The 22,425-nt window shown below is 35.1% G+C and overlaps 1 protein-coding gene across 1 annotated transcript; it reads left to right on the top strand.

The window, feature by feature from the left end:
- Positions 1-4,179: 4,179 nt before the first annotated feature.
- ANXA1 (annexin A1) lies at positions 4,180-22,213 on the top strand. The gene is made up of 13 exons (XM_005887846.3): positions 4,180-4,395; positions 10,286-10,362; positions 10,459-10,567; positions 11,193-11,287; positions 12,347-12,460; positions 12,898-12,988; positions 14,590-14,669; positions 14,862-14,918; positions 16,699-16,792; positions 18,126-18,221; positions 19,316-19,374; positions 20,729-20,851; positions 21,868-22,213. The coding sequence occupies exons 2-13, from the start codon at positions 10,297-10,299 to the stop codon at positions 21,922-21,924; spliced, it is 1,041 nt and encodes a 346-aa protein (XP_005887908.2). The 5' UTR covers positions 4,180-4,395; positions 10,286-10,296; the 3' UTR covers positions 21,925-22,213.
- Positions 22,214-22,425: the final 212 nt, after the last annotated feature.

Below are 22,425 nucleotides of genomic sequence, written 5' to 3'. Positions count from 1 at the left end.
CACCAGGCCTCCCTATTCATCACCAACTGCCGGAGCTTACCCAAACTCATGTCCAACAAGCTGATGATGCCATCCAACCATCTCATCCTCTGTTGTCCCTTTCTCCTCTTACTTTCAGTCTTTCCCAGCATCAGAGTCTTTTCAAATAAGTCAATTCTATCACATCAGGTGGCCAACGTATTGGAGTTTCAGCTTCAACATCAGTCCTTCCAATAAATATTCAGGACTGATTTTCTTTAGGATGGACTGGTTGGATCTCTTTGCAGTCCAAGGGACTCTCAAGAGTCTTCTCCAACACCACAGTTCAAAAGCATCAATTCTTCGCGCTCAGCTTTCTTTATAGTCCAACTCTCACATCCATATATGACTACTGGAAAAACCATAGCCTTGACTAGACGGATCTTTGTTGGCAAAGTAATGTCTCTGCTTTTTAATATGCTGTCTAGGTTGGTCATAACTTTCTTTCCAAGGAGTAAGCATCTTTTAATTTCATGGCTACAGTCACCATCTGCAGTGATTTTGGAGCCCCAAAAAAGAGTCTGTCACTGTTTCTATTGTTTCCCCATCTATTTACCATGAAGTGATGGGACCGGATGTCTTCTCTTTTTATTATGCAATAACAAGAAACCATTTCTTGATCAGACTGTGATGTGTGATGAAAAGTGAATTGTATATGACAACCAGCAACAACCAGCTCAATGGCTAGACTGAGAAGAAGCTCCAAAGCCCTTCCCAAAGCCAAATTTGCACCAAAAAAAGGTCAGGGCCACTGTTTGGTGGTCTGCTGCCGATCTGATTCACTCCAGCTTTCTGAATCCCAGTGAAACCATTACATCTGATAAGTATGCTCAGCAAATCATTGAGATGCACTGAAAACTGCAATCCCTGCAGCAGGCAGTGGTCAACAGAAAGGGCCTAGTTCTTCTTCATGACAATGCCTGACAGCACATTGCACAACCAATTCTTCAAAAGTTGAATGAGCTGGGTTATAAAGTTTTGCCTCATCTGCCATATTTAAATGACCTCTCACCAACCAACTACCACTTCTTCAAGCATCTTCACAACTTTTTTTCAGGCAAAACGTTTCCACAACCAGTAGGATGCAGAAAATGCTTTCCAAGAGTTAGTCAAATTCCAAAGCACAGATTGTTATGCTACAGGAATAAGCAGACTTATTTCTCATTGGCAAAAATGTGTTGATTGTAGTGGTTTCTATTTTGATTAATACAGATGTGTTGAGCCTAGTTATAATGATTTAAAATCATGGTGTGAAAGCTTAATTTTGTTTCCACAAAACTTTTACATTTTTACACCATTCATACAAACATCCACACACATAGCATTATAAGCTAAAGTTTCACAAAATAACTTAGCTTATAATAAATGAAACATACTGATGCTTTCCACATTGTTCCATTTCATTCTATTCTACTCCTTTCTTTCTTTTTAGTGTTGATCAGTGCATAACAAATTGACTTCATATTTCACTAATGATTTTGATTTAGCAGTTGAAACATTACTCTAGATGTGTCTGGACCTTCAAAACAAACAAAATATTGTCTTACTTTGGCTTGACCCTAACGAGAAACTTAGGAAACTATTTTCCTTCCAAAGTCCATGAGAATAAGGAGATTCCAAATCCCTGGGAATTCTAGTCATGGTTAATTCTTTGGCAGACAGGGTGATAACTTTCATTCTTCCCTGTTAAATCCATATCAAGGAAGCAAGATAATGTATCTAAATGTTATTCCTTCACATTCTCAATTAACCACCTTCCTGTACTGATGTGTTAAGAGGTTCTCAACCTTCTTGGCACCATTAGAAATACAAACTAAGGCAGTATTTTCATTGACTGTGAATAATGGGTGTGAGAAAGCTGTGGGGAAATTTTAAGATTTCAGAGAATTGCGGTCTTTGATGATTCTGAGCATACCTCTTTCTTCACATGAAAAGTAATGCTTAGATAGAACCTAAAACAAAGGGGTGGAGGAAACCCTTTACTTAAATCAGATGTTTTGTCAGATTTTGTCCAAATACTTTTGCTCTGTTAAAGTATGGTATGTGTGAGAGACTCCATACTTTGTATCCTTGTTTTATTTCCTTTTCACTATCAGGTCTGTACTACAGGAGTAGAGATAAATATACTGTGAAAATATAAAACATAATAGTTACTTTAACTTTCTCTTTCTCCCCCTTTTCTTCATTTTCTGTTCTCTCTGTGTAAAATAAATGGAACTAATGAGTCATCTTCTAGAAACAGCAAGAGTGGTGACTCATTCCCCCAGACTTGGAGTATGTGGCTTTTCACGTACACGAAGCATTTAACCAGTTATTATCCCTTAAGCTGCTAATGGTAACACATGATATGTTTTATTTCCAGATTCCACTTGACAGCATTATTGGGGGGACAGAGTTTCCAATAGATTACTCACAGAAATATTCCTATATGATTAGTGACTTTCTTTTTATATTTTGGAGTTTCATTACCTTTAGAGTTACAGCTGAAAGTTAATTTTGGAAAAAAATGTTTTTCTAACTTTTTGTCCTTAATTCTGCCACAGGTACCACATCTACTGTTGCTATCATATGTTTGCCAATGTATCACAAATCTAAATATACAACCCAATTCCTCCACATTAATGCTACTGGTAACCACAAAAACAGGACAAAATGTTTCTTTCAGGTAGTCTTCTAAAAGCTACATGGACTTTTTTCTTTATTTCACAGGAGTGTCACTGTGCATGTTCCAATGTTTCCATTGTCAAAATCAGGAATAAAAATACAAATATAAGATAATTTTGTGTAATTATCTTTTCCTTTTTCACCTGACAAAAATAAATGTGGTATTAAAAAGCTGGTCTACCTCTGTCCAAGATGCAATAATACCAATTTGCAATAATACCAATCAATTAATTAGTTGGCATGTAATTAAATAGTTCAAAACGTACTTGTTATGGTAGGCGACAAAATATTTAGATTAGATGATCTCCCTCTTTAGGATATGTTGACTTCATTAACATTAGCATTGAGAATTTAGAATATGTTTTAAAAATTGACAATCATAAGAAACTATCTTCACTGATTTTTCCAAACCTGATATATATATATATAATAACCTGAGATATCTAAAAGAAAAAAGAACTACTAAAATGTAGCATAAACTGAACTATAATACTATGAGAGAGTTCATACTTACGTATAGTTTAATGAAAACATCATATATAACTTTATAAGGTTTCATGAAGAATAAAAACGAATCATCATCGAGACTACCAAACAAATTTCCTTTCCTTGAGTCAAGTGGGAAATTTCTTGTGATACCTGTTCGTTCTGAAACAGCTGCTACTCCACTAATCCTTTCATTTTGTAGTTCTGGTTTATTGTTCAAATTCTGTAGAATACCAAGGATCTATTTGTATGAAAATTTATATATAACTTAGTCTATAAAAATAATTAATGTATTAAGCCTTTCTCTAATGTCAATATTTTCTTAGAATGTCATAATGGTTATATTTCTAGAATTAACTTTGAGATTTTGAGACAATTTGGAACTTTATGTCTTTTTCATTTCTTATATATATCAACAAGGTATATGCAAGCATAGAACATATTTTGTTTTGAAGGTAGGAAAAATGCTGGTGAAATAGAAATAGAAAACTATCCAAGCTGATTCACATTATTGTATAGCAGAAACTAACACAATATTGTAAAGCAATTATAACTCCAATTTAAAAAATAAAGAATAAAATAACAAAATAATAAAATAACAAAAATTACCCAGTATTTCATAACACTAAATTTTGCAGATATATTATTTTTTAATTCTCACAAGAATTCTAGTAAGTTGGCAGCCTAGAAAGTACTATCCCTATTTTACAAAAGTTGAAACAAATTCAGGGAAGTTAAATATGTCCCCCAAATCACATAGTAACTAGTGGTGAAGCTGAGACTTAACCAGTGAGAGTTTTATTTTGTTTTAAAGTTTATGATTTTTCATTCCACAATTCGTCTAACTAAAAAAAGAATGTCAGTCATTGGTATCAGGATTGAGGCAGATAGTACTGCATACTTGAACACCTCTTGTATTCTGCTCCCCTGAAAAAAGCAGTGCAAACTAAAGAAGGGAAAAAAAAAATCTGTACTTCCGTTTCTTTTCCTTCTTGCTGTTAGCTCTGAGTTGGCTTAGCGAATAGTTTTGCAAGGCTTGTTTCACTTTGGGGCAAGGTTGAGCCCTGTATTTCAAACAAAAGACAGCCAGTTACTAACTTCTGGTTGCTAGGTGTGGCCTCTTTGAAATTCTATAAAATCAGAAGCTCAGGGTTCCACTTCCAGCACAAACCGTTCAGAGAAGAATCTCTCTTTAGTTCTTTGTACGAAGGTGAAAAAAACAAAAAGGTAAGTCTTGGTTTTCCTTTAAGTTTTGGCTGTTTTGATAACTTTTACTGTCAGTGTTTAATGTTACTACTGTAGAACTTAAGGCTACTGCACTTATATCTTTGACAAACATTTTTGTAAGATTACATTGGGAATTTATATTTTGGAAATCACAAATTGTAGTTTTATTTTTACTTAGTAAAATACAATTTTAAAAACAAGGAAACTTTGCTTAATACTGGCTTTCTGTACTGTTGGTGAGTTACCATGGAAAAGAAGAGATGAATGTGTTTGTTCCTACAAGCTATGAGTTTCCAGGATCTGTATGAACTTTATGTAGAAATCATGATGGATGGTGGGTGTTTGTGGGGAGCCAGGCCTGAAGAACCCAGAGGTGGGTTCCAGGGACTTAAATAATTTATATTTTTCTTAAAAAAAAAAAAAAAAAGATTCAGATCTCATAGTGGAAATTATGCCCTTTGTAATTAACATTTTAAATTAATGTTATGTTCACTCATGCAGTATAAATAAATAAGAGGATCCACTTATTTCATTTAGAGAGGGTGTGGCCACATTCTTTCCCCTGGAGCCTCTGTGTCACAGACTGGCTTTTCAAGTGCAGATTTGAAAACCTAAGGGGAAAGGAAACATTTCCTGGGTGGTGTCAGATAAGTTATCCGTTGGGAATGTCATTAGGGCCCTCTAAAAATTATTCCACTTAGTAGCATCTTGATTGTCGAATGAGCTAATGGTTGTAAAACTCCTTAGAAAAGCAAAAAGCATATCTAAAGTAGAGATTTTACTGGTGTTGGATGTATGTGCAAAAGTGAGGGATTTTTGAATCCTAACCATATATCTGGCTCTTGTTTATTACAACTGTTCCTTCAAGAATTTTTTCTTAGCTCATTCTCAGTGTTAAGTTAAATGATCTGATATCTAATTTTTAGTGCTAGTTAATCAAAAACTACGTACTTTTCTTGCCTAGTTTGTGTCTAAAATTATGTTTGGACTCCTCTGCCCACAGGAATGTATTTTGGTAGGCACATTGCAGAACACCTCAAATGTGGTAAAATGCCAGTTTCATAATTTCAAAATTCCTAGCCTCTTGTCCTGAAGCTGGGTTACCACCCTAGCCCCAGGATCAACCACATCTGGCAGACAGCCATCATTTGACAGATGTTGACAGAATAGCTAATAATAATATTATTAAGAAACCAGCTAGAGTTTCGTGGTTATTAAATACTTTTTCAATCAGAAGATCTGCAAAGATTGGTTTCTATTGATGTTAGCTTGCTCAGCTGCTGCTTGATCTTCTCTAGACCCATTAAGTGATGACATATTTGAAACCAGCGGACATATTATTTTTCAGTGATAAACCAAAAGCTGTCTTTTGAGTAAATGATTTCCTCTTTCCTTAAAATGGGAGAGATTTTTTATGAGAAAGATAACAGACACAATTTATGTAATACCTTCCTTCACTGTGGGCTTCCCTGGCAGCTCAGACCCTAAAGAGTCCTCCTACAATGCAGGAGATCCAGGTTCAATCCCAGGATCAGGAAGATCCCCTGGAAAAGGGAATGGCTATCCACTCCAGTATTCTTGCCTGGAGAATTCCTTGGACAGTGGAGCCTGGTGGGCTACAGTCCGTGGGTTTGCAAAGAGTCAGACACGACTGAGCGACTAACATCACTCCACTTTTCTTTCACTATGCTAATTTTTTCCACCTCCTGGTACTTGAGATGAAATTTAAGACTAGCATTTCAGAGCTGTAATGAATCTCAGCTACTGTGCATTCCAACTCTTATTTTTATAATTGGAGAGCCCTCCTCACCCCTAAAGTTAAATGCTTTCTTCAGGTCATACGGCCAGCTAAAGAGAGTCAAGATATGGCTCAAAACTCCTCAGTTCTTATTTTTACATCCTATAGTTGTGGATAGAAAACATTAGTTAAATTAGTATAGAATTTTTCCTAAATAATTAGCACTGATACCCTATTTGTTCATTCAGTAATGCTTTCCAGCATACTAAGTACCAGGCATTCTGCCAGGCATGGTAGATTATCATTGCCCCCATGGAATGCCACTAAAAATATAGATGAGTAAATAGAAAGTGATAATGCAGAACAATAGGGGCAAGTGTAGGGGTGAAGGCAGGATGCTTTGGGAGAGCACAGATGGTTGGTCGCTTACCCCAGTGTTGAACTAAGGAAGGCCCGTCTGGAGGATGTGATGAGATCTAGGCTAAGTCCTCTCTAAGAAGCATCATTTAGGCAAAGAGAATTGGATATGGAGGATGAAATAGCATGCCAGGCAAACAGAACACCCTACTCAAAGGCCTGGAAGCGAAACATTCATGAAACTACCTTTCATAAAGTGTTTCTTCATAAGTCATGCCTTTGTACAGTCTAATTGTCTTTTCTCACATGAGTAGGTGTGGGAAAGACTTGTGAAATAGATAATCGAGGAAAAAACTACACAGGCCAAAGCACTGAAAAATAAACTCCCTCAGGCTGGGGTAAAACCTGCCACAGTCTCCATGGGCTTACTGTGAATGAATTTGATTCTTAACTATAGTGAAGTGAAGTCGCTCAGTCATGTCCGACTCTTTGCGACCCCATGGACTGTAGCTGGAATTTTATTAATTTCCATGTAAATCAGTCTATAGATGTTCAATTTCATCTTCAAATTAGATGATGCTAAGGACTGAGATGATCTTGGTTTCAAGCTCATTGGTAGCCAGATTAAATATATATTGAGCCAAGGAATATTAAGAAAATAGGCTCTTAAATACCTAGTACATATTCTAAATGTTGCAACTAAAATAAAATAAAATAAATGTTGCAACTAAAAAGAAAGATGGAAAAAAGCCTCTTGTGAACTCATGGGATTATTAATTTTTTATTTTTAATGTACAATTCTAATTTCTAGACTGGATCATTCTCTGAATAGTAAAAATATGTGACAAACATTTATATAGCATGTTGCAGTCTATAAAATGTGTTTGCATGCATTATTTGTTGATAGTTAAGAAATCTTACCTTCAAATTATTAAGTGGGTTTTATCGAGTACAACACATTGGTTTTCATGCAGAGGTTAGGTATTGAAAAAACAGAATGGTTTAGCAATACAATTTGAGCAAAATATTTTTGCTGTTTGTGGTATTTGTAAGGTATGTTGCAACTATTCAAGGTTCTGTTAAAACATGGAGTTGCATTTGAGCACTTAACTAGCAGTATATGATCAAATCTATTTCCTGTAGGGAGTTTTTTTTTTTTTTTTAACATCCTGTCACAATCTTTGTATCTTTAAACTTTGCTGAGAGCTAGTGGATCTTATTAGGCTGAATTGAGATTCCATTTTCCTCTAATTGTTTTCCTGAAGAAGGTTCTATTCAGGCTACTTCTCTTTTCCAGACCATATTCCAGATCACTTTTTCAGGTCACCTAAATAGCTTCTGACCAAAATCTAGCAACACAGAAGATATGTCACAAAGCTGTATTCTCTATGGACATGTGTGAAACAAATTATTTAACCCTTTTATTTTTGTTATTTTGTATAATATAATCAATAGAGAAATATTTTCTAGTCTTTCTCAAGTTTATCCTTTTAAGAAATTAATGCATTATATAAGCATTTTTAAGTGAAAAAATTGTGATGTACAGTAAAGTTTTCATAAAATTTATTTTGAAGTTGTGAGGATCATTTTAAAAGTTATATTTGACAATATTCTTAATCTCCTCTTTGATCACTTTTGAAGTTTTTTGCTTCTAATTGAAAAAAGTGGAAATATTGGAATATCTGTTTCTATTACTGAGGGAAAAATTACTCCACTAAGTGACTGATTGTATCATTCATTTTGAGAATTCTACTTTCTAAAGGGCATGGATGAGATAAAAAATGGATATTTTAAATACCTGCAACCTTGCCAGAAATTGCAAGAAGTTTTGTATATGCCAATTAAGCAAGAGGAAAATGAAACTCCATGTGCCAACAACAGTTGCAGCGGATTATGGTGTAATAGGAACTAAAACCTTGTGCAAAATTGTACACCATGACTTCACCTCAGGAACTAACTTTAAATTGATCAGTTGCTGGGGGGAGAGATTAAATAAGTGCACAATATATTGGTTCTCCTCACAGATGACAGAACAGTAATTTGAACAATTCCCATGATAATTAAGTAGAGCTAGTTTCTGCTTTGGATATTATTTCCCTCATGTATTTAATCTCATTACTTAGAATTTCTGCCCCTTTTCAGCAGGTGGGGATTGAAATACCTTGAACATACCGGTAAAGAATCAGGCTATGGGTTTTACTCCTCATGAGTCATTTAGCTTCACAGGGAGAATTTGAAACTGCTAAGATCATCCTTCCAATCTCTTTCAGATGTACTCATAATAGCAGTCTCCAGAGAAATAAAAGGGTGTGGAGAGATCGATGAGCATAGACCTGGAGCTTAGGCTCCTAAAAAAAAAAAAAAATCCTAGACAAAAAGGATCCTTGAGGGTTTCTTTTGTAGATAATGCAGTAAATGCATTAATTTTTTAACGTACTTCAAGTTTTAAACATATACATAGCTTATTAAATAAAAATATTGCTGAATGATGATAGTAAGTCAAGCAATTTTCTTTAACATACAGTTTTCCGATGGAGGGCATGCATGGTGCAGTTTCACTCTAAAGAATCCTGTTAGAGCAAAGCAGCTGGTATAAAATAATTCTTTCCCAGGATTATTTTGTATTGGTAAAAAAAGAAAAAACACACGTAGGATGAGAATTCAGACAGCTCAAATAGAAGAAATGTGAGTGTAGTGATTATTCCAGGTGCTGAAATAATTTTATACCAAGGAATGGAAAAGAAAACTGAATTATTTCAAGGAGAAATCTCACAAGAATATCTTTTTTTTTTTTTTTTTAGGTAGAGTTTTGAGTTGGCATCCACTCCTGTAGATTGTCATAGATTATCTTACCTTATAAATGCCAATATAATGTTCTTGCTCTACCCAATAGCTTTGTTCAAGTCCTCATTAACCCTACATGGATTCTCCCACAGCTTACTAAGTGGTCTCTAATCTTCCATCTTGCCCATCTCCTAGGCATTCTCTATGACACAGGATGAGTCATCTTTCTGAAATATAACTTAAAAAAAAAAAACCATTAATGTTTATCCAAAACTTTGGAAACACATTTGAACTTTTAAATTTGAGCTTCTTGAGCTAATAAACTCTTTTCAACTTCCCTAATATGACAAGCTCCTCTGTTTTGTTCTCTTTAACTTTTTAGCCAATTTAATCTCAAACCTTCCCCCAAAAGAGTCTCAGATCACCCAGAACTTCCTCTAAGAATTCTTAAACTTTAGAGTTTTCTTAGGAAGAGCACATACTGGCTTTAAGTTCTTTGAGGCAAAGGATGTTTCAGTTGTTTTTGTGTCCTCAGGGCTTGGTATACAGTGGGTGGTCTGTAAATTTAGGACAGTGAAATGAAACACCAGCTTCGCTCTTTACAGCCTATATATGCTTACTTATAGATGTCATCTGAGCCCTAAGGTTAGGCCTGAATATACTGAGAAAGAGCTACATTTCTGAGGCTTTGGGTTTCTGTTCAAAGGTAGTAGAGTCTCTTTAAAATAAATTCAAATCTAGGAACTTCCCAGGCAGTCTAGTGGTTAGCACTCTTGCTTCCACTGCAGTGGGTGCAGGCTCAGTCCCTGGTTGGGGAGCTAATATCCCACATCTTTTGGCATGCAGCATGGTCAAAAACACACTAAATCTAGCATTGTATGGTGCTCCTAAGAGTAATCCTGGAAAGTAAAAGCAAGGCAGCTCTATGTCTTACATATGTAAGAGAGTGGAGTGGTATGTATATGTGGTGAGTTTGTGGTTTGTAAAAACATCAACCTGTTTTCTTTTCAGATCCTTCAAAAATGGCAATGGTATCTGAATTCCTCAAGCAGGCCTGGTTTATTGAAAATGAAGAGCAGGAATACATTGTAAGTCGAGAGGAAATAAAATAACTTATTTAAATCGTAGTATTAAAATAGAAGCAAATGTAAGTGAATGGACAGTAATTTATTTCTCATTCACAGAAAACCGTGAAAGGATCCAAAGGTGGTCCTGGGTCAGCAGTGAGCCCCTATCCTACATTCAATCCATCCTCAGATGTTGAGGCCTTGCACAAAGCAATCACAGTTAAAGGTAATTCTGTCTTCCCCAAACAGTCCCCTCCTAGACATTTCAGAATGGCTACTGAAAAACAAACATGTGCAATGGAAAGAGTCTGCTTCGTTTTGAAGATACAAGATCTTTATCAATCTCGTTTCTAACAGACTGAATGCTGAAGTCAGCCCCTCTGTTCACACTTAAGGTGTGAACTAGGAACAAACACTGCAACACAGGGCTGGGGAGAATTTCTTCTTCCTTTGGTGTCTCAGACGGTAAAGAATCTGCCTGCAGTGCAGAAGATCCGGGTTCAATCCCTGGGTTGGGAAGATCTCCTGGAGAAGGGAATGGCAACCCACTCTAGTATTCTTGCCTGGAGAATCCCATGGACAGAGAAGCCTGGCAGGCTACAGTCCATGGGGTCACAAAGAGTAGGACACAAATGAGCCATTTTTTCACTTTCTCAGAGAGAAGAGAATGTCATCCCAAGTGCTTCCATCTGATATACAGAGTCGCATCCATGTCCCCAGCCTGTTATAATTTATACTTCTTTGTTTTGTTAAGATCTTCATTTGAAGCATCTTGATAATGAATCATTTTTTGTCTGTTATTGACAATAAAGAAAATTGATTTTTAAAGTCTAGAGGCCCTTTATTTCCAGGTGTGGATGAAGCAACCATCATTGAAATTCTGACTAAGAGAAACAATGCACAGCGTCAGCAGATCAAAGCGGCCTATCTGCAGGAGAAAGGAAAGGTCGGTTGCAGTGGTTAATTTAGATAATTAATTTCAGTCATATTTATGTTTAAATATAGCGTTTGATGGGCTTCTCAGGTAGCGGTGGTAAAGAATCTTTGCCTGCCAATGCAGGAGACACAAGAGACATGGGTTTGATCCCTGGGTAAGGAAGATCCCCTGGAGTAGGAAATGGTAAGTCACTCCAGTATTGTTGCCTGGAAAATTGTATGGGCAGAGGAGCCTGGTGAACTACAGTTGATGGGACCGCAAAGAGTTGAATACAACTAAGTATGTGTGCATAGATTTTGAAATACAGTTGTCTAGTTCTTTCAGTCTCTAGCCACTGTTTTCCATTACAACTAAGTCTGGGATTACTGTATTTATTTTCTTGGTTGCAATGTAATCAATTCTATCAAATTTGCTGGTTTTATGCATTGTTTTGATTCTTTGCACATGTGGTGTTCTACATTGGAGATAAGCCTTTAACTTGAGCATAACAGACATCAAGATTACTGTTGGCAGTAAGAAATATGTTCTGATTGAAATGTGACTTCTGTTAAATTTTAAACTGAGCTGTTTAATGTCTGAATGTAAAGTTTATATGTATAATTCTACTTTAAAAGTAAGGTTTCTGTTTTATACAAAATATGGGTAATTTTTTTAAGGAGTGTAGTTAGAAAACCACATAATGTCTGATTACAATGCTTATTTGAAAAGTGCAAATCTCAATGGTTGGAAAAGTTATTAATACATTATTTTTAAAGTATTCTTATTACTATTTCTGTTAATACGCAATCCCTATCTTTTGAGCTTTGTCATTTATTCCCTCTATAAAAGATTGAGACTTCTATCCTTTAAGGAGTTATCAATAAATTCAGTAAATTTCATTCTAATCACTCTAGAACCATAAAGATTAAGATATTAAATATTGGGTACCCTTTTCTATGTAAAGGGAAGGAGCTATGAAAAATGGTTGGGTTTAGGACTCAGTAAGATTAGCTACACATCAAATAACACTGCTTTACTATATCACCTAATGTGTTATTTACTAAAAGGTTATATATCTTCTTATTATAGCCCCTGGATGAAGTTCTGAAGAAAGCCCTCCTCGGTCACCTTGAGGAAGTTGTTTTGGCTCTATTGAAAACTCCAGCCCAGTTTGATGCCGAAGAGCTCCGTGCTGCCATGAAGGTAAACCACCTGATTTAAACAAAGCTCCTTTCCTCAAATCATGTCCAAACCACTTATGCCTCCTAGTATATTCTCAACAACCAGCACAGGGCCACCCATCAGTGGTAATAAAATGAATAAGTGAATGAATAAATAAATGAAAAAATAGATGCTGGTGTTAACGACTATGCTCTTTCCACTATCTTCATGATGTTACCATATTTAATAGATCTCACTTTGTATTTATTTGCCAAAATATTGGCATTAAACCCATTTTTTTTAAGCAATATAATACATACTTTATTGCAATTAATAAATATTGTGGATATTTATTAAATGTGAGAAATTTACTAAATGTCAGATTCAGACAAATTTTGGAACATAATAACTAGTTGATACTTTTGAATGAAGATTTTTCTACATTTCTTCTTTTTTTTTATTAATCTTTTTCAATTCAGGGCCTTGGGACTGATGAAGACACTCTGAATGAAATTCTGGCATCAAGAACTAACAGAGAGATCAGAGAAATTAACAGAGTCTATAGAGAAGGTAAGTTTTAATGCCTAACAGTCCCAGTGTCTTAGTTGAAAAGGAATTCTGATACACTTTTTGAAAAATTGAGTGTGGATGTTAATTATGGGAAAAGTACATATTAAAATATTTCTTTCATTGTCTGTCACAGGTCTTTCACAAGCACATATGGTTACCAGACACATTAGAGTTGGTGGGGTACAAATAAGGGACACGATTGTTTCAGTCCTCATCAACTTTGCACTTTAAAAAAATTGTATGTCTGGGACAAATGGCCACATAGTATTGCAATGAAACCCTCAGTTCAAAGCTCTGAATGTAAAGAATTTTCTAAAAACATTTCCTACTTTTCAGAGATTCATTTCATAAAAATGTCCCGTTGTCTTTTCACTTTGAAAAGATAACAACAACAAAAACAAGCAAACAAAAACCCTCCAAACATTTGTCCTTGAAAAGGAAAACAGCTTGGTGCTTATAATTCTCTGATGGACGCTAACTACCATTATGAACATAAATGACTTACTCACTGTTAACATTCAGTTAGATTCATGGGGATGAGAGACTAGCCATGGCTCATTTTATCTATTCAGTGAAATATCTCATTTCAATGGTATGCTTAACACTGTAAACAGGATATCTGCAAATGGGTCCTGGGCAGTGCTGAGTCATCACTGTTTTCTTTTTCTAGTTTCCCAAGCCTCTTGTTTTTTTTTTTTTGTTTTATTTTCCCAACCCAATATGTAGCACCATAGAGGATCGTTCTGCGTGATTTTAAAACCAAGCACAGAGAATACAATAGTCCTCATGTATTATTTTCACAGCAATCTAATAAAGGAATCAGAATGTTTCGATTCTGCAATTCTTACCTTATTATCAATATTTATCTTAGGTCCATTTATCAGTGACAGTCATCAAGAGGGGCATTATTACTATTTTTTTTTTATTTTGTAAAACATAGTTTACAAAGGCAAATAGCCATAAATTATTCCCGAGGTACAGTTCAATGACTGTTTATTAAAATGTTCTGCCTTCTAGTCAACTATAAATTCAGGTAAATTTTTGCTGAAAAAATAATAACAGCATTATTTTTTAATCTTAAGTAAGGGTGTTTAACAAAGAAACATTTTAAATCTTTATCTACTGTAGATGTGTATACATACACATATGCATACATAACTAAATTATATTCCATATAAGATATTTATCATTTCAAAGTAAATAAATACTCTATGTTCAAGCAAGCGCTTTGTTTTATCCTTTTTAAATAACTGTTCTATTCACCCCATTGCTTAAATTCTGGTATAGTTTATTTCAGAAATAGTTATCTAGTAATGTATTCTGTGCAATTTATTCTTGTTAGCAAAAGCTTTAGGGCTGTAGAGTTTCATTCACAGTATTATCTAAATTGTTTTAATTGCCTTATAGGAAATAAATTTGATGATCAAAAATTGTACTCGCTCTGATTTCGCTTTATTAAAAAATAAAACTATTTGAAATGTGTTCCATAAATCATTGAACATTTGGCATTGCAAGTTGTGAACCAATATAGAGATGTTACATATTATTACCATCACCATTATCACTAGTTTACTACAAAATATACTTTTCCTATTTCTCAGAACTGAAGAGAGATCTGGCTAAAGACATCGCCTCAGACACATCTGGAGATTATGAGAAGGCTTTGCTTTCTCTTGCTAAGGTATAACTAAAATAGATCTGGAAATATCTCTTCTTTGATGAAAAGTAAAATCTTAGATTTCATCTCTCTCTAGAAATGAGCAATTCACTCCTTTTTCTGCAAAGAATATTACTCATCTGATTTTAAGAGCATAAATAAGCCATGTGATTATATGCTAGAAAACTACTTACACGAGAATGGGATATTTTCCAGGGTGACCGATCCGAGGAGCTTGCTGTAAATGACGACTTGGCTGATTCAGATGCCAGGGTAAGCAAGTGCTTATGAATACTCCTAGAATCCACTTTGCTACTTCAATTAGGTCCGACCTGAGGTGAGGTACTACTTGAGGGCCTCCGTGTGAAAGCAGATATGAGGTTCTCCAAAAGGATAATGGCACCTAATGTCCATTCCCTGAAGGATGCCCACCAGCCAGGACTCAAACAATCCATGAGAGGAAATGTGGTCTTTATGTTTTCAACGGTTGCACTGTTCATGAAGCTGGAGAGGATTGAGAAAGAATAGTAAAAATTTGATCTGTTATTGAGAAAACTCTGAATTTTTATTTTACCAGGTATAAGAAAGTAAAAGTGAAAAGAATAAACACATCTAACAATTCTTTAAACAGTGAACATTGGTTTAGAGGTGTAAGTTTATATTGTAAAAATATTATGGTAATGATATTAAAATTATAAAGGTTATCGCATTTATATACTTTCAAGTATATTATTATATATTGTTTCAGTGAGTTTGCTTGTTTTTTAATACATCAGTCTATTGGCAACATTAGAAAAACTGTGTCATTTTGGGACTTGGAATTTTTGTTAAAAAAATGGCATCTAGTATTTACATATGCTGTTCTCATGGTACAGTTAATATTCTCCACAAATTCATCACAGTGAGTTAGTAAAAATAGAAACTTACTTGACTACTCCACTCTCTTCACTGTATCAGTGTTATCCTGCACATAACAGGCATTTATTGACTTTTGTTGAATAAATGCATCTATATCAGTTGTTTGCTCAGAAAGTCCTGAATAACTTTGAGTAACTGCCCATAGTAAGAAATTACTCTTATTTGCTTGTGATACTTCTGAATTTGCTTTCCATTGTAAGACTATCAGGGAGCTTCCCTGGTAGTCCAGTGGTTAGGAATCCGCCTTGCAATGCAGAGGACACCAGTTCAATCCCTTGTCCAGGAAGATCCCACATGCCTTGGGGCAACTAAGCCCATGTGCCACAACTACTGAGCCCATGTGCCTAGAGCCGGTGCTCTGCAACAAGAGAAACCACTGCACACTACAGCTAGAGAATAGCCCCTGCTCTCTACAACTAGAGAAAGCCCACGTGCAGCTGCAAAGACCCAGTGCAGGAAAAAATTAAGTAAAAAAAGACTATCAGGGCTCTTAGATGTATATTTATGGCCATTACATGGATTAGTGTGACCCAGGAGGAGGGTGGTAATTAACGTTTCAAAGGTAACAGAGCATGTTGGTGACAATAAGGCAGAGATTATCTTTTCCATTTACAAAAGAGAAAAGACTGTAGTTTAATAATGTGAAACTACATAAGATTACTAAGATATCTTAGTACTAATATCTAGGAATGATTAAGTTGCCGAGTCAGAATTTGAATCCAGAAATTCTTACATCAAAATTCAACATCTAGGTAATGGTTGAATTATTGATTTATTAGTACCATTCACTGAAAATTACTTTGAACAATTAAAAGTAAAAGTAAAAATTAGAGAGTGTCCCTTGAAGTTTTCTTGATACAGAATGTAATCTTAAAGCGAGTTAACTCAATAAACATTTATTTTGCATGCATAGATTCAGTCTCTAGTGTTTGCAAGGCAACTTGAGAGATTATGGAAGATACTTGACAAAACAAGGTTTCCATCTCTAAGGAGCTTGTAATCTTAGCATTGCCACCTGCTCTGATTGTATTGGACACAAAGCAGCTGCCTCCAAAATCTTTGAAGAGATCTGGCATTCTTATGCAGATATCAAGTCCTCAGATGGTCAAGTGTTTGTTTTTCTGTTTCTTAACAGGCCTTATATGAAGCAGGAGAAAGAAGAAAAGGGACAGATGTGAATGTGTTCATTACCATTCTTACCACCAGGAGCTATCCCCATCTCCGCAGAGGTAAGAAGAAAACAAATGTTCCCTGGGACTGTTTGCAGAAGTCACTTTTTTTTTTTTTTTTAATGAGGACAAGCAAGAGAAAGGAAAGGGCTTCCCTGGTAGCTCATATGGTAAAGAATCTGCCTGCACTGCAGGAGACCTGGGTTTGATCCCTGGGTCAGGAAGATTCCCCAGAGAAGGGAATGAATGGCAAATACACTCCAGTATTCTTGCCTGAAGAATCCCATGGTCAGAGGAGCCTGGCAGGCTGTAGTCCATGGGGTCGCAAAGAGTTGGACATGACTGAGTGACTAACACTTTCAAGAGAAAGCAAGAAAGAAATCATAATCAGTGGCACTCCGAAACCAAACAGATGCAGTGCTCCTGATCTCTTATTGCTACTTGTGCATTTGTCCAGCTTTGTACAGACACCACCTGATAGTATTTGAAACACATTTTATGACTTTGGCATGTAGAACATTAGTTTGTTATTTTTACTATTTTTTTTTCCTCAAAATATTTGGAATAGGTCTGACAATATATACATGTAAAACAGAACACATGAAATTACAATGAAGAAAAAAACACCTGAGGCTAAGTGAAGAAAAGAGTATCTAGAAACCCCAGAAACAAAAGCTAAAAGAGAGTTCTTGCCACAAGATTTAGCCCTGAGTGTTTTGGAAGTCAAGACAAAGTGCAGGTCGTGATGATTACTTCAAGTTTATTGTTTGTTAACAGCACTCTGTTAGCACTCTGAGATTAGAATTATGAGGAATCTACAACACAGATCTTTATATAAAGAAAGATCCATTTGCTGTGACACCTGGCTCTGATGTAGAGTTATGGCTGTCAATCAAATGTCACTTCTAATAAATGTCAACATTTGCAAAAATTTTCCCAAAATACACAGAAGCACAAAAATAGCCATGTGAATTACATCCTTCAGAGAAGATGATGTATCCAAAATATGCTCAGATGAATAGTTAGATTTACATTGTGTTTTTTGAAGTTCAGTCCTCCTAAGGAATGCTTTGGGCTTCCTAGGTGGCGCTAGTGGTAAAGAACCTGCCTGCCAATGCAGGGTATGTAAGAAATGTGGGTTCGATCCCTGGGTTGGGAAAATCCCCTGGAGGAGGGCATAGCAACCCATTCCAGTATAAGCCTGGAGAATCCCATGGCCAAAGGAGCCTGGCAGGTGACAGTCCATGGGGTCACAAAAAGTCAGACACGACTGAAGTGAGTTAGCATACACATAAGAAATGCTTTGACTTCGTGGCCATGCGTGATTTTGCTAGTTTGCTAAAAAAAAATACAGGATGTTTTGTACATCTCTAAATTTAAACTTAATATTCAGTGTTTCAGAAATATTCCAAGTATAGCAAGCATGACATGAACAAAGTTCTGGACCTGGAGTTGAAAGGTGACATCGAGAAATGCCTCACAGTTATTGGTATGTAGTCCTGGAGGGGGAAGAGTTTTCTAACTTGAAATTGAATTGTCAATATTGTCAATGTTGTCCAATAATTTATAAAATATAATAATAAGACAAAAACTCATATAATTTATGTTGCAAATAGAGGTACCATGTAAGATAATTGGCAATAAATATTTAGCTAAAGTGATGCAATAGTCTTGTTAGTGATTACAGGTATTATTTCCTTGATTAAAAAGATGAGCAGGTGGAAAATACTGAGCATCTACTTGTACCATGCAATATATCAGGCTGGGCATGGCACAAAGGGAAGTCAAAATGGTCATTAAGAGCATGGCATTTGGAATTAGATAAATGAAGGTCTATACCCTGGTCTGTCACTTGCTGAGTAATCTTGGGCAAGCTTAAAGGATTTAGACCTTCAGAAGAAAAGAATTTTAAAGTTTTCCCTTTTATTCAGATGACTAGTCGAGGTTTGGAAACCTACATTATAAAGCAGTGCTTCTCAAACATTAATGTGCACATGAATCCTTTGGGAATCTTGCTAAAATGTAGATTCTAATTCAGTAGGTCTGGGTGGAAACTGGAAGTCTGCATTTCTAACAAATTCTCAGTTGACACCAGTTCTTTTAGTCCATAGATCACACTTGGAGTAAGAAGGTAGAGAATCTTCTTATTACTGATTGACACATCTGTTAGTATTTTATTTGGCAGTTGCCTTGTATTTTATGACTGTCCTGTCCCACTTGGATTTTTTTCTCTTATTACAACAGGAAAAAAAGTATTTCTTGCCTGCCAACATGGCCTTTAACATATCTACTGGTTTCCTTGTTTTCATGAAGAGTATACTCAGGATAGCATGAACTATTGAAGTTGCTATCGGTGGGCTTAGGATAATAGGAGATAAATGATACTGTCAGATGACAGAATATTCAAAATCACCGTCTAGAAATAGCTTCTTTTAAGCCAAATATCCCTTACTAGGGGTGGATGATGAGGAACAGGAAAAGAGAACAGAATCTTACTTGAAAACCTCTGTATTTCTATTTCTTTCATATGTATCTTTCTTCTTTTGTGGTAAAGATGTCAACTAAAACATGCCTCTCTTACAGTGAAGTGTGCTACAAGCCAGCCAATGTTCTTTGCTGAGAAGCTCCATCAGGCCATGAAGGTAACATATGATTTGCTTTGGGGAAAATATTCCTGTGTATGGAGAGAACAGAAAATCCCATATGGTTTAAAAATCACATTTATTTTTTAATATCTTTTCATTAAAAGATTATTTTCTATCCAATGCAAGAGGTAATACACTTCTTAAAATAAAGTTCTGTTAGACTTGTTATACTCTTTTATAGGTAAGATAGTAAGGTGAGCTTGAAAGCAATTTGTAGATTACTCATGATTTGTGTAAAATCTGAGTCAGCAGAGGAAGGGCGATATACTTCCTCTTTTAATGTATGATTTTAGCAACCTGCTAAGATTGTAAGCTTTACAATCTCTTCTAAATTTTATCTTTTTTATTATTTTGCCTTCCATGGCATTGCTTAATATGTCATTCTAAGATTTTAAAATGTCATTCTAAGCTCATTAAAGTGTAAGGTGTTGTTAAGATGTATTTGAGATATCACTTTAAGTACTGCACTTTATTGTCTAGCTTGCATTTTATTATATAGGATGGTACCTATATACTTGTGAAAAGTTATGAAGTTGTCTATTTTTTCCCTTTGCAACTCCGAAGTAAGGAAGTCTTAGGAGAAAGCAATCTAACCATTCAATTAATAGAAAAGAGTCCCTGTGATGTGATAGGCATGTTCTACCAGGTAGTTGGCAGTACAGTTCCTGACCCCATGCCTGCTGTTACCTAGTGAGGTTACTAGATGGGTAATGAGAACACCTAGTATTGTAAATGAGAAGAGGGACCTGTGTCCCAGACTTTGGAAAGCAGTGTAGGTGTCAGCTAAATTACAACATGCTATTTGAACAGGAATTAGCCAGATGAGTGCAGAAGTGTAAGGAATGAAGGGATAAAGCAAGTCTGGTCCTGGAGGAGAACACAGCATGTCCCTTTCAGGATAATAAATATAATTAGAGTGATGGTACATGGTGGAAGAAGTTGTAGAATTAGGCAGGGCATTGTAAGCCCAGGTAAAATGATTGATTTTCATCCTAAAATTAACAGAAGGTCACTAAAAGGTTTTAAGCAGATGAATCAAATGATCAGATTTACAACTTAGAAAGTTTACTTTGCAATTCTTGAATAGCTTAGACAGAGGAAAGACTGGATAGTGGAAGATCAGTTAGGAGGTTTTAAAAGCTCTCTATATAATTCTCTTGTCACAGTTGAGTTCGTGTCATTTTATTACCACTTGTTTGAAGTGTGTGTGTTTGTGCATATATTACTGTGGAAATAGTTTCTCTGTAAAAACTATATAGGTTAGCAAAAGAGCTTCACATTCAAACCCACATCCTACCTTAAAAGTAAGCTTGGAATATAAGGGACACTTGCCATCATTTGTTTCTGACAGGGTATTGGAACTCGTCATAAGACACTGATCAGGATTATGGTTTCCCGCTCTGAAATTGACATGAATGACATCAAAGCATGCTATCAGAAGTTGTATGGCATCTCTCTCTGTCAAGCCATCCTGGTATGTTGTAATTCTCATAATGTTACCCCCACAAATGATAATTTTTTTGCAACTTCTTCATAAAGAAGGGCTGACTTACTGTATCCATAAATTACATATATAAGATTCATTTGTTATATTAAGATACAGAGAATTTTCTTGTGGTCTAGTGGTTAAGACTATATACTTTAACTGCAAGGGACATGAGTTTGATCCCTGGTTGCTGAACTAAGATCCCACTTGCTGCACAGTATGACCAAAAAATAAAAATTTTTAAAAAGATACATAATTTAAAGTAAATTGAACTTTCACTGGTAAAATCTACTAGTGAGTTCTATGTAGAAAGACTGCAGATTTTTCAATAGTCATGGAAACAGTTTACCACACATACATTTAGCAATCAAAATACTTTGGTAGAGATATATAATGATTTATGTTGCAATAAATATTGATCAGAGGATTAGAAACTTTTTACTCTAAAATTTTCCTTAACTTTGTCATATGTAGAAGATATAGAATGCATGTTCAAGTTAGAAAGTAAAAAAGAAAGACAAGTCAAGGAGTTTTGAACTTAATGAAAGATGACTATTTAAATTCAATTTGAAAATAAATAAATAAATTCAATTTGACATTTATATTGGATAACAAAAATCTAACATGAAAATTGAGACTATCGTGGACTTGTAACCTTCACTCTGGTGTAGCAAGTCAGAGGTGATATGAAATTATATTTTGCTATATTTATTCTGTGTTATATTTCATTCTTGGAAAATAATGGCTTTAATGTAGAGTAATCGAGAGAAGTTTGCAATCTGAATTTTGAAAGCTATTGCTTTCATATAATCAATTAAAAATACCAGTTATCTGCTATATAAATTTTATTAATTAAATAAGTGATATTCTTATCCAAGATCCTAAAAAATTGATATACTGTGATGTATGTTAAGCCTAATACAATAATTAGTCTACAATTTAAAAATATTTTCTATTGATTGTGGTCTCAGGTAGCATTAAGTATACTTTATTTTTATCAACAGGATGAAACCAAAGGAGATTATGAAAAAATCCTGGTGGCTCTCTGTGGAAGAGACTAAACATTCCTTTGATGATCTCAGGCTTTTTGATCAGAAGACTTTTTAATCATCTTTTCATTCCATATCATAGATTTAAATAGTAAAGTTTCTTCAATAGAAATATAGTCTAGTAACTTCTTCCTGAAAAATAGCCTATAAATCATTTTTTGTATTACAACTCTTTATAGATACAAAAATTTTTTTTAAATATGGTTATTCCAAACTATAAAACCCTACAAAGAGGTTGTTCTAGTAACAATGCCTAAGAAAAATATTTACCTTGCAGAAAATAAAATGATTTTACAGGACAGTTGGTGTGTTACTGATTTTTCTATTCTGATTTTCTTTTGTGTGTAGTGCAGTTGCTTAATTTGATATCAAGGGACAGGAATCTGAATTTTATATTATGATCACTTGTTGAAATAGATTTTGCATATTAAATAAAATATTCACAGAGTTAGAAACTGTACTTTTTACATTTTTCCATCTTCGTGTGTGTGCTCAGTTGTGTCTGACTCTCAG

Source organism: Bos mutus, chromosome 8 (assembly GCF_027580195.1).
Source record: "Bos mutus isolate GX-2022 chromosome 8, NWIPB_WYAK_1.1, whole genome shotgun sequence".
In the NCBI taxonomy this organism is placed as follows: Eukaryota; Metazoa; Chordata; class Mammalia; order Artiodactyla; family Bovidae; genus Bos; species Bos mutus.
Note: the sequence above shows the minus strand (reverse complement) of the source record. Positions and strands in the feature narration are given on the sequence as shown.

Coding starts and splice junctions, on each gene's coding strand:
- ANXA1 (XM_005887846.3), top strand. CDS start 10,297: ATGGCAATGGTATCTGAATTCCTCAAGCAGGCCTGGTTTATTGAAAAT. Junction 10,568..11,192: donor CAAAGCAATCACAGTTAAAG/GTAATTCTGTCT, acceptor CTTTATTTCCAG/GTGTGGATGAAGCAACCATC. Junction 12,989..14,589: donor TAACAGAGTCTATAGAGAAG/GTAAGTTTTAAT, acceptor CCTATTTCTCAG/AACTGAAGAGAGATCTGGCT.